We start from the raw sequence: 13,130 nt of genomic DNA, 5'->3' as shown, positions 1-13,130 counted from the left end.
TTCCTTTTCAAGGCCAAATTCAGCAGCTACCTCTCCTGTAAGAACTTACCTGATCTCTGACCCCGTTAGGTAAAAACGATCACTCCTTCCTCAAATTATACACAATGAGTATCTGGACTTCCCCTTTGCATTTATCACATTGTCTCTTGTAATGTAGTTATTTAGTAATGTCTTTTCCCTCATTATATTTAAGCTCCTGGATTGTAAGGGTTTACATGCTATCTTTGTGTCCCCAGGAAATAATGAAAGGCTTTGAATCTATCAGATGCTTAATAAATGTTGAATTGAATTTTGTGTTTGTTGAAGCAGAATATTTCTAACTTCCCTTTCATGGGGCAACTCTTCAAAATACTTGAAGACAGCCATTTCATTTCATTATTTTCCCTTCCCAAATCTTCTCTTCTACAGGCAAAATATTATTAATTCTTTCAACCAGCTTTCAACTACCCTCACCATTCTGGACCAATCACCCTCTTCTGGAATCATGTTTTAATTTCCTTCCAAAATATGGCATCCAGAATTAAGCACAAGATTCTAGATGTGATACTCCCAGGACAATGTAGTATGGGATTATCAGCTCATTTGGGGGAGGGGGATGCTCCTATTAATGCAGCCCAACATGACATTGTGGCTGCCATATCACACTCTAACTGATGTTAATTAAACCTACAGTTTAAAAAAAAACAGGTTTGTTTTTCACATGAACTGTTGTTTCTCAATATCTTCCCCACCTTCTTCCTGGGCATTATTGTTTGATACACCATATACAGGTTTTTTTAATCATTTCTAATAAATTTCATTTTGTTGGATTTGCCCAATTGCTGTTGCACATCAAGATCACAATTTGGATCTCCAACATATTGACTTTCCCTTCTAGCTCCATATCATATAGTGATTTGAAAATCATATCATCAAAATCTTAATCAAATGCCAATGATAAAAAGCAAGACCATGGATAGGTTCCTGGATCACTTTACAAAAGACATCTTTCTAGTTTGACATTGGTCTATTAATCTACAATACTTGAATCAAGTCATTCATCCACTAATGAATCTGATCAAGTGTACCACACTATGGCCTACATGAAGGGGTGTGATGATAAATGTTTAAAAATCAGGCTCTCTAAGGAAAAAATGTCTGCACACAAACTTTTAAGTTTAATTTCTATTATTAACTCTTTTTAAAGTCTAGACAATGAACAAAACAATAAATCAAGTACTAATTTGTAGTGACTGCTGATTTCTGATGTGTAAATTCTCTCATTAGGCAGGTAGGTGACACAGTGGATAGAGTGGCAGGCCTGGAGTCAGGAAGACTCATTTTCCTGAGTGCAAATCTGGCCTCAGACATTTACTAGGTATGTGGCCTGGGCAAGACACTTAACCCAGTTTGCCTCAATTTCTCATCTATAAAATGAGCTGGAGAAGAAAATGGCAAATCACTCCAATATCTTAGCCAAGAAAACCCCAAATAGAGTCACAAAGAGTTGGACATGACTGGAGAATGACTGAATAACAATAAATGCTCTCATTGAAAATTTAACAATGGACTTATGCTACTCCCAGATAGAGCTGGCTCTAGCACACCATAATCTACATTCCTCTATCTTGCTCACAAAGTTCCATTTCTCCCTAGCTCCTAATTTGTTTCCTGTTGCCTACAAATATTCCTAAATCTCTGACATTCTTAAATAATTCTCTCTAGACCTACCATCCCTTCAAGCTATCATATCTTTTCCCCTTCTCAAATTCCTAGAAAAAAATATATTTACACCCATCTCCTCCCTTTTCTCTCTCTTTCTAATCTTTGCAATCTGACTTCTGACTTAACTGAAAGTGTTCTTTCCCAAGTTTACCAATGATGTTTTAATTGACAGATCTGATAGTCTTTTCTCAATCTTCATCCATCTATGAGGAAATGCTCTCTGTAGCATCTGACATTGATATGCATCCTCTCCTCCCAAATACTCTCCCCTCTCTGGGTTTTTACAAAACTTCTCATTTGCTTCTTCTCCTGCATGTATGACTACTCCTTTTAAGTCTCTTTTGCTAGATCGTCATCCATATCCCATTCCCTAACTCTGGGTATTCCTCCTCTCTCCTCTCTTTTCACATTCTCTCAGTGTACTTATCCACTCAAATGAGTTTAATTATCATCCTTGTGCAAATGATTCCTACATCTATATCATGAATTGCCTATTGTACATTTCAAACTGGATATCCCATCAACATCTCAAATTCAACGTGTCTGAAAGTAGAACTCATTGTCTTTCCCTTCAAACCTATCGATCTCTTCCAAAGTGCCCTATTTCTGTCTAGAGCATCACTATCCTTCCAGTCACCCAGTTTCATACCTCTATTTCAATATTGATGCTTCACTCTCATCCACTACACACACATTTCCAATTTGTTGCCAAATCTTGTCATTTCCTTCTCCACAACATTTCATATACCCCTTTCTCTCTGCTCATCCTAGTTCAGGCCTTCCAATTGACCTCCTTGTCTCAAGTCTCTCTCTACTCCAATCCATTTTCCATACAGCTGACAAAGCAATTTTCCTAAAGGGCAGATCTATTTCACTCCTGCACTTAGAAAAATCCAGTGGCTCCCTATCAGCAGTATGACCAAATATAAATTCCTCTTCTGAACATTTTAAGTCCTTCATAACCTAGTCCCATCATTTCTCAGGCTTATTACACATTACTTCTACATACATACATACACACACACACACACAAACATGCACACGCACATACACACACTATGGCCAAACTGGCCATCTTACTGTTTCTCACACATGTATTCCATTTCTTGTCTATATGCTTTTATACTCTCTTTCATACCTGAAAAAAATTAGTCTGAAATGACTTGTCCTTAATGAGCCCAAGCTTCCTCATGATAATCACAGTACTCTTTTTCATGACCAAAAATTTCTAATTCTTTAGGAATTGTTGTAATGAGATTTAAGTACATTTCGGATGTGACCCTCCTATAAACAGACAATTCTCACTTCACATAAATTTACATTATGTAAATCCAACTTTATGTAAAGAATTCTGAAAGAAATCTACATTCAAATAAAACACCTTTGTTAACTTTATTGTACAATACTTGCCTTCTCTCCACTTCTGCCCCTTGGCATGCTGCTCCACAGCTTTCCACCTTTCACCAAACAAAAACCTAAAAAACCCTTTGAGTAACAGTGAAGAATGGATGGGCAGAGAAACTACCACTGCTGTCATTGCCACCACCAGACTGGGGCCTTGGTTTGAGACCTCTGGCACTGAGAGAAGAGACCTTTCCTCCACTCTACCCATCTGCCTGTATCTCTCCTCTACTCTCCAGTTCTTCTTCTCAGCTGGGCCCCCACATGGCTGGCACCAGACCCAAGGTTCCTCTTTCTGCTTTCCCTTTTCTGTCCCAGGACCCCACGTGTACTTGAGCCATGTATTGGCCACCTCCCTCCACAGCTCCTTCCTACCTCCCTGCCTCCCCACTTCACCATGTCAGCTGGCAAATTCACATTACATAAAAATCATTTTACATAGAGATCTATGAAATGGTCCACTTAACATAAAGCAAAAACTGTCTATGATTACACTACTATAGTTCTGATAATGGGAACAACAGAATAATAAGAAAATAGGAAACCTCTTCAAAATGTTCTCACTCCTTGTAATTGCATTACACTGACAACAGGCATCAATTAAGAGCTGGCCTTGTACAACGCATTGTTAGAACGAGGACATTTCCAGCATAGGAAATAGCCTAAACACATACAAAGACAAGAGAGTATAGCATATATTCAAGGGGTAGAGTTGCCCAGTTTGTCTAGAGTATAGACACTTTTGTTGTTGTTCCATCATTTAGTCATGTCCAACTCTTTGTGACCCCATTTGGGGTTTTCTTGGCAGAGATACTGCCATTTCCTTCTCCAGCTCATTTTACAGATGAGGAACTGAAGCAAACAGGGTTAAGTGACATGTCTAGGATCATACAGTTAGTAAGTGTCTGAGGCCAGATTTGAACACTTAAAGTGTTCCTGATTTCAGACCCAGCACCCTATCCATTGCACTACCTAGCTGCCCATGAAAGATGGTAATAAATGATAAAACAAGGAAAATTAAAAAAGAGGGGGAATCATTTACCATAGTGCTGGCTTTGAAATCAGGAAGATCTGAATTCAAATTGAATCTACTAGCTGTGTGATTCTGGGCAAATCACAGTCTTTTATCTGTGAAATGGGAATAAATAATAACAGCTACTGGATTGTTGTGAGGAACAAAAATGATGATATATGTAAATTGTTTCACAAACCTCAAAGTACTACATAAATATTATTGCGGGTTGAGGGGGCCTTGAATGCCAGGCAGGTAAATCTAAAGATTCTTTCTCAATAGACAAGGAACTTCTGAAAATTTTTGAGCAGAGAAATGACTGGGCCAGGTAAATGTCCAGGAAACATTATTTTGACATTACTATAAAGTATAGATTAGAGGTGTAGATTAGAGAGTAGAATTATAAGTACCAAAATAGAGGCTATTGCAACAGTTCAGGCAGATGGTAATAAAGGCCTACCTTAGGTTGATGGCAGTAGGAATAGAGAAGGTTGGGGTTGGGAGACGTACTCAACAGAAGTTAGAGAAATGGAATGGATAGGAGCTGACAACTGACTGACTAATCTTAGATTGATCTAATTGATAGTAGAAGCAAAAGAAAAAAAGAGTAAAAAGACAACCTTAAAGTTAACTAACTATGGTGTGTAGTGATACACAGACAGAGATAGCTAAGTTATTACAAAAGGGCAAGTTTAGAGGAAAAGATTACAAAATCAGTTTTTTAATTAATGAACTCAAGAAGTTGGTGAGACATCCCAACTGAGATGCGTGTTTAGAGCTTCATACATAATTTATGTTTAATAAATGTTAGCTACTATTATTTAGAAGAAAGGCCAGTCATGGATTTGAAAATCACCTGCACAGAGAAAGGGAATAGTTAAAGTCATGGGAGTAAAGGGGAAGGCCAAGGGGAAAAGTGCAGAGAGAGAAGAGAGCCAAACAATTATTTTCTTTTTTTCTTTTAATGCAAGACATTCTTTCTCTCTAACTCATTCTATTTCTGTCCATTTGTGAAAGATTCAGTTAAGCCTATAACTTAAAAGTGATAGGAGGAAAAGAGATAGAGCTAACAAAATAAGTAAGAACAATAAGAACCATCTGTATTTAAACTTAGAGCTATGGAAACTCTGTAGATCATCTTTCAAAGCATTTACTAATAACTGTATTTCTGTATAATAACTATGTATCAGATAACAACAACTCAGATTTATTTTGCTATTTCCAAGCTATAACAGAAAAACGCATTTGGGTTTTCTTGGGCAACAGTGGTCAGTGAGGCTGATTTGGAATACCTCATTTCTGGGGAATGGGGAATTGGGTTATTATGGAAAATGCTTCTGAGCTCATAATTGAGAAGCAAAACCCCAGAAGAGAAAGTGCAAAAAAGAAGTGGTGCTATCCATTAACAGTGCTATAATATGAGTTAATTTGCGCAAACAAAGTTGTAACAGGTATAAAGGCCAATGATACACCATCCACTGATACCATTATAGTCCCAGAAACCACAGGAAGGCCAAGTACACTGACAGAAACAAAGAATGCCTTCCCACTTCGGGTGGATACCAGCTGGTGGGGACCCTATAAGACTTCCCTCCAGTCATCACATGCCACATTAGCCTAGTGCAGTAGTCTGAGTGAAAAGTCAAATTACTTCATCAAGTTTTCAAAGCCTGCTGTTTGATGTTTTTCTTTACATTCCATTTAGCCAAAGATTGTTTTTAAAGTTCTATACTCCAATGTACTTGGAACACATTAATTCCATTAGAAGGTCTATTTCAGGAAATAGTGAGCATATTTCTTGGAAACAAATACATGTGGTTAAAAACCAGCCTTTAAAAATGATATAAGATGCCAAATGGAAAACAAATATGAATTTTAACTGCAATTATATCTCCTTTCCAACACATATCAAAGGTGTCATAAATGCTTCTTTACTGAGAGTCTGGTGTTTTGGTTTTTTGGTTTTTTAAACTGTAAAGCCTACATTGGCATGACTCTATAAGTGGTCTCTCTGCCTCTTAATCATTGGCGACCACTAAATGAAGTGTATCTATTTTCTCTGTTACATTACTATTGGCAACCAGGTCCTCAGTAAGTGCCCAGAATTGTTTCCATGGTAACAAAAAGCATTCAGCATCCGTCTTGTTTGGGGCCAATTTAGCTTAAAATCTTCTTTTGTGGAGTAAAAACATGGTGGATTAAGTAAAAATAAAATCAAGACACAACATTCTGAAAAGAATTCAAGGTTAAAGAGAAAAGGCTTGCTCCACAAAGCTGTTTTGTTTTGTGGTTGTTGTTGTTTTTTAATCATAAGAGCATAAATTGCTATTAAAATACTACCATTTACTGGCATGTTTCTGAATGTCTCCCTTGAGTAGAAAAGAGCCAGACAGCCTTTGTGCTTTACCTTAAGACTAAGGAAAGGCCAGAGTAAACAATGAAGGACAGTTCAGATATACTGACACTTCAAAACTCCTTTAAACATCAGGTGAAATGCAAAGGCATTCGGGCATTGTCCTAGTCACACACTGAAGCTGCTATCTAGTTGTTTATAAGCCCACAAATGAAAGGAGTCATGAAGTGATTAAATGCTTTTGCTTGTGTTTGTTTGTTTGTAGGAGAGAGATGGGGGGGGCATGAGATTTTGTTCACTGAGACTAAAACACTTGAATTTGAAGAATATTTTTATATCACAACAGGGAAATCAAGGAAGCTAGATGTTCTCCAGAGTCAATTTAAGCATGTTCCTCCATCTATAACATCCTGAGTAAATTAGTCCAGAGTCTCTGTTTCATCGCAAGTCCTATATAGCACTCACAGCTCCCATTTTGTTAGAATAAGTGAAGAAAATGTGTTGAATGCCTTGTGGGATCTATAGGCTAGATCACCTCACCTCTTTTATTCTTGCTTTGTTTAAAACAACCTTGCAGAGAGAATGACTTCTGTCCTCAACAGTTAATTGATTATTTAGTTCTATTTGGCTTTGAAAAGCATAAATTGAAATTCCTCTCCCTAGCCCTTTCCCCCACATTCACACACAAACACAAAAAGGAATATCTTCCTAATTTTGTTGTCTCAAGTTAATTTCAAGAAGCAAAAGCATTCAAGACATTTTATGGTCCCTTGGATTCAATTAACAAAATGGTGTAAACTTCTCAACTAGTTTGAGGGTGAGAACCATATTCTATCTTTATTACCTTCCCAGTGTTCATCATTTGTTTCTTCCCCCCTTTCCTTGCCCATACATATCTGCCATCTTTTACTCTGTTCACTTTCTCAACCTTTCACCATCTGGGGCTTCAATAATATAGTATTGCCTAAGACAAAAAAGCAGCTAGGTGGTACAATAGATAGAGTGCTTGTAGTCAGGAAGACTCATCTTCCTAAGTTCAAATCTGGTCTCAGACACTTTACAGTTGTGTGACTGTGGTCATCACTTAGCCCTGTTTGCCTCCGTTCCTCATCTGTAAAATGAACTGGAGAAGGAAATGGCAAACCACTCCTGTATCCTTGACAAGAAAACCCCAAAATGGGTCATGAGGAGTTTAACATGACTGAAATGATTGAACAACACAAAAGAAATGAGTCCATAATGTGTTAGCTTTGCAAAAATGTTTTAATCACTAAGAAGGAATAGAGTTCTCATGAGGATTTTAGGAAACTCTCAGTATACCAAAACTTCCTCCAAAGAAAAACAGTGTTCAGGAACCATGAATACACCCACAGGCACCATTTTATGGAATCTGTATTGTCAGGGACTTTAGATGAGTTGGAGGATGAAATGACTGGTATTGGGTTTCAAAGTGTAATCCAAATTTTTAATTTTCCTTATTAAAGTCCGGAGTGGATTAGGATATTATCTACCTTACAGATTCTTTTACACCCTTTGCTTCCTTACCCTTTCTTGACTAAGAGAAGTATATTTATTTAGTAGGACATTGAGGACTTAGTATTTTCCATGGAGAATTCATTTTGAATTGCCTTCCTGTTTTTCCAGATCCTTTAAAAGTGCTACTTTCCTGAGCTTTGGAGCATGCAGTAAGCCTTCTCTGGTTAAGATAGCTTCCCTATTATCCTGTGAGAATGACTAGTCTATCTGTCAATAAATATTGATAAAGTATCTACTCTGCCTAACCACTGTGCAAGAGTCTATTTACATATTTACATTATTCAACCATTCATTTTATTACTCCAACAATTATATAAATGTACATGAAAATTATGGCAAGCGTGTATCAAATGATGCATTTTAATAATTCCTTTAATGTTCCTACATTTCCTCATCTGGTCATGAGCAGGATTATGTTAAGAAATAGATAAAAATTCATATTAAAAATGAAGAAATTTTAGTTAGCCCAGATATAATGCAATGTCAGATGCAATGAGATGATCTCAAGATGTTATCCTTTGGTTCACCTGATTCAGAGTATTATTCAATATACAACAAATATTCACTGAGTGCCTCTTAAACGTGAGGTACTGATTTAGATGCCATATGGAACACAAAGAAGAAGACCATAAAGACCCTGCCCTCACCAAGTTTGTGAAGCTTAGATTTTATGCAGTCACAAAGAATGACAAAATTACTTTGCCTTCACTAATTCAAGCTAGACTTTTAACATCATTTTAATTTAGGTAAGGGAAGAGAGGGTAACATCAGTAGAACAGTGTGAAAACCATGGAAGTACTTTTCCTTATCATCAAAGATAGGATACCTGAATAAGTGCTCTTCGAAAAGGTAAATCTGACTGCCATTCTTGAAAAAGGAATACAGGAGAAAGGAAGGGAATAAACATTTATGTGGAAACTATGTGCCAGGCACTTTGTGAAGTCTTTTTTATAAATATTATCTCATTGATTGCCTATGTCACAAAGCAAAAGGGAAGATTTCTTTTTCCTTTTCATTCCTCTGTTTAAGATTGCCCTGGTTAACATCATTTCACAATAACACCAGTAATGTAGTATAACCTAATCCCATTGTAAAGTCATAAAACTCCACTGTTAGTCATTTTTCAGTCAGACATGACTCTGACTCTTCATGACCCCATTTGGGGTTTTCTTGGTAGAGATATTGTAGTGGTTTGCCATTTCATTCTCCAGTTCATTTTACAGGTGAGGAAACTGAGGCAAGCAGGGTTAAGTGACTTGCCCAGGGTCACACAGCTAGTAAGTGTTTAAGGCAGGATTTGAACTCAGGAAGATGACTCTTCCTGACTCCGAGCCCCGCATTCTATCTATTGTACTGCCTAGCTGCTCTTTTGTCATAGGTCTTACTTTTTTTAAGCCCCAAATGGTGAAAGGTTGGGAAAGTGAACAGGAACAGTATAATGTCTTAGAAAGATCACTGGATTTAAAGTCAGGGTACCTAGCTTCAAATCCTGGCTCTGCTCCTTGCCTCTGGTTTTAGTTACCTTGAACAAGTCACTTCACATGTCTAAGCATCAGTGTTCTCTTCTGTAAAATGAGGGGGTTGGACGTGATGACCCTTCAAGTTTTCTTCTATCTCTAAATCTATGGTCCTCTTCTATAATGAGAGAAGCTGCATAGTACAGTAGGTGGATAATCGGCCTTGGACTCAGGACCACCACTAATCATGACCATGTGACTTAGTTAAAGTAGCTAACACTTTCAAGTTTACAAAGTCCTTTTTCTCATTTGGTCCTCACAACAACCTTGGGAGGTAGGTACCATTATTACCCCCATCTTAAAGATTAGGAAATTAAGAAAGGTTAAGTGACTTGCCGAGGGTCATGCAGCTAGTAAGAGGTTAAAGCAGGATTTGAATTCAGGTCTTTCTGACTCTAAGTCCAATACTGATTTAGATTATTTAACTCATCCACTCCTCAGGCAACTCTCTAAGGCTTTAAGTTGAAATACTGTTGCCTATCTGGAATTGTAGAATTTCTCGACCAAGAGTTCTCTAAACACCAATGAAATAATAAGTCCAGACCAGAAAAAGAAAAAGACCCAATACCATTTCTGTGGAACCAATTGCCTTCTGTAAAAATACTTCACCAAATAGTATGTTTCTACAGAATTCATTAGTATTGTTCTATCACATCATATGCACCAGAGGCAATTCTTGGGCCTCCAAAGAAAGGGACTCAATAGCGCCTTGGTGGGATTGCCATTGGTGGTATTGGGAATTTGTGTCACTACTTTAAAGTCAGACCTTACGCTTATGCTCTAATTTTTCTGCTTGAATGAAATCTCTATCTTTCAATGAACCAATAAATCCATTACTACAGTTCTGAAAATCATAAAAGGACAGGAAATATTAAACTGTGTCAGACTCTGGTTTGGTTTCCTCAAAGTTTATCTTCAATGATAAAAAAAATGCATATATATATATATATATATATATATATATCAAGCAGCTAGGTAGCATAGTGAAAAGTCTTATTCTTGGAATCAGGAGGAGAGGAGTTCAAATCTGGCCTCAGACACTAGCAAATCACTTAACCTCTGCCTCAATTTCCTTATCTGTAAAAGGGTGGGAATTTTAATAGCACCTACCTCCCAGGATCGTTGTGAGGATAAAATGAGATAATGCAGGGTGTCCCAAAAATCTTGGTGCAGTTTTAAGCTATTGGGACTTTTTGCATTTTGTAAAGGGTTTTGCAAGCTTTAAGGTGTTAAATATATGGAAGTTCTTATTGTTCAATGAGATAAATACAGAATAGATGGAATGTCATCTGAGAGAGAAAGCTAGGGGGACAAGGAAAAGTTGCCTGAAGAAATTAGGATTTGAGATGAGTTTCAAAGGAATCCAGAGAAACTATGATGTTAGGTGGGAGGCTGGGAAGAGTGCAGAGCATTCTAAGCATAGGGGCCAGCTGGTGCATAGGCTTAGAGATCGGAGATGGAGTGCCTTGTTCAGGGTATTCTCTGAAATTAACCAGTTCAGACCAGGGTAGCTAAATTATAGAATACACGAAGGAAAGGAAAGTGGGCTCTGTTTCCTGTGGTTGTTGTGAAGACAAAATGAATTTATACATATAAAGCTCTTTGCAAATCTTAAAGAGCTATACAAATTTTAGCTATCAATGACCTTTTTGTCATCATCAAACACTGAGTGAACACCCACCATGTGCTAGGTGATGACACAGTAAAGGAGTATGCAGGTTTGTGGGCAATCTGTGTTGAATATTTCACTCTTTTTTTCTCAGATAAAAGAAAGGGGAACTGTTCCTGTTGCAATGATTTTCTAGTTACTGTCATCACACATCTCAGTGAAACACTGTGAGAAGTCTTCTTGGAATGTTGTCAGCTAAAACTCCTGCAACAAGGATAGCTTTTGCACAGGATTTCACACTGAATAATATAGTAACATCTAGAGATTCCTAACACAGAAAAACAAGTGAGAATGCTTTTTTTTTAATCACCATGACGTGTGCATAAGATGCTCCTCAAACAGCTTACCAGAACCTCCTGTTCAACAGGTGCAGTGGAAAATGGGTATGATTGAGGGAGGAAATGTGAAACTCTAAATTTTTAAAAATTAATGTTAAAAATTATTTTACATGTGATTGGTGAGAAATTAAAATATTAAATAAAGAAAGAAAATGGGGATGATTTAAATTCAAAGGATGTGGGTATGTATCCTGACCCCACCATTGATTGCCTGTGTGACTTTGGGCAAGTCATTTAACCCCTTTAGTTAACCTCAGTTTCATGATCTACAGAATGAGGGGATTGGACAAGATGACCTTAAGTCAATCAATCAAAAATCAATAAAATTTAGTAAGCACCTACTACGTGCCAGTGACTGTTCTCAGTGCTGGGAATACAAAAAGAAGCAAAGGACAGTTCTTGCCCTCAAGGAGGTCACAAGCTAGGTCCCTTCTAGTTCTAAATCTAGCACTCCATGATTCTTTATTATAAGCTCACAGTTGACAAAGTGTTTTCCTCCTTCACAAAACTCAGCCTGTACTTAAAACTTTTGCATTAGAGTGGGCACCTCACAAATACATTATCTCTTTAATCTCTGAATTTTTAAAGGTCATATGGGGCTTGAATTTCTCAGCAATAAATAATCACCCGGGATGCTTAAAAGAGATGAATAGGTAAACAACTGAAAATACATCAAAATAAAATTAGAGGAGTGGCCTTTTTGAGAGAATACAACAAAGATGTTGTCTCGTTAGCTTACCTTTTTCTTCTCCATTAATGTTTTCTAAAGATCCAGAAACCTGGTTCTCAAAGCCATGTTGAAGATTCTGCTTCAGATTTTCAAGATGGCTGTCTTCCTCAAGAACAGGAGAAAGTCTAGGTGGCTGCTTTGGGTTATCACAGGTAGGACGGGGCTGTTGGGATGCTATGAAACTAGAGTCCCCCAAGGGGCTTTGCTTCAGGTCCCAGAGATCAGTATTATAATTTCCCATAGGGAATTGGTTAGTTTCAAGCAGTACGGATTCCATGTCACTCTGGCTCTGAGCATAGTCTTGTTTTTCTCCATCTTCCAAATCACTCTCCTGAACATCACCATCATTCATCTCTGGGTCCAGCTCACCATTTAACTGAGGGTCCTGCTTACTTAAATTAAGCAAGGAAGCAGATAAGGTATTGCCAACTTGCTGAACAGCTTCATACATCCGTGACATCCAAGAAGAAAGAGGCTGGAAGAAGTTCTGGGAATCTTGAGAAGCCATGGTCAACACCATGACCTGCTGACTACAAACTCCGGAAGTTCAGTTTTGCTGGTATGCCGTGATTACGTGAGCTATAGAATAAGCATTATAAGAAATTAAATTTGATGTCTCTTGAAGACTATAAATATTTCACCACCCAGCTGAAATGGAAGGAAAAGAATATTTCCATCTAATCAATAACACAACCATGAAGCCATCACCAGACACCCCCAAATTAATGCCAAATTATGCATTTGCAGGAAGAAGGGTAGATCACCATTGCAATCTTGAAATAGCTAGTTGAAAACCATTTCACAAGAGTCTAAATGGAGATGATTTCAATGCCTATTCACCTCATCAGGCATATGCAAAACTTGCATTAG

General features: G+C 37.6%; 1 protein-coding gene across 3 annotated transcripts in view; it reads right to left on the bottom strand.

Moving 5' to 3' along the window:
- The window catches only part of SYT16 (synaptotagmin 16), a 127,827-nt gene extending 115,047 nt beyond the window's left edge, over positions 1-12,780 (bottom strand). For all 3 annotated transcript variants that reach the window (XM_027842913.1, XM_027842914.1, XM_027842915.1), the window contains exon 1: positions 12,270-12,780. In XM_027842913.1, coding sequence (XP_027698714.1) covers positions 12,270-12,780 — 511 coding nt within the window. The remainder of the gene's footprint in view (positions 1-12,269) is intronic.
- Positions 12,781-13,130: the final 350 nt, after the last annotated feature.

The sequence above is a fragment of the Vombatus ursinus genome, unplaced genomic scaffold (assembly GCF_900497805.2).
Source record: "Vombatus ursinus unplaced genomic scaffold, bare-nosed wombat genome assembly UNPS02014893.1, whole genome shotgun sequence".
Taxonomy (NCBI): domain Eukaryota; kingdom Metazoa; phylum Chordata; class Mammalia; order Diprotodontia; family Vombatidae; genus Vombatus; species Vombatus ursinus.
The sequence above is the reverse complement of the archived record's forward strand: the minus strand, read 5'-3'. Positions and strand labels throughout refer to the sequence as shown.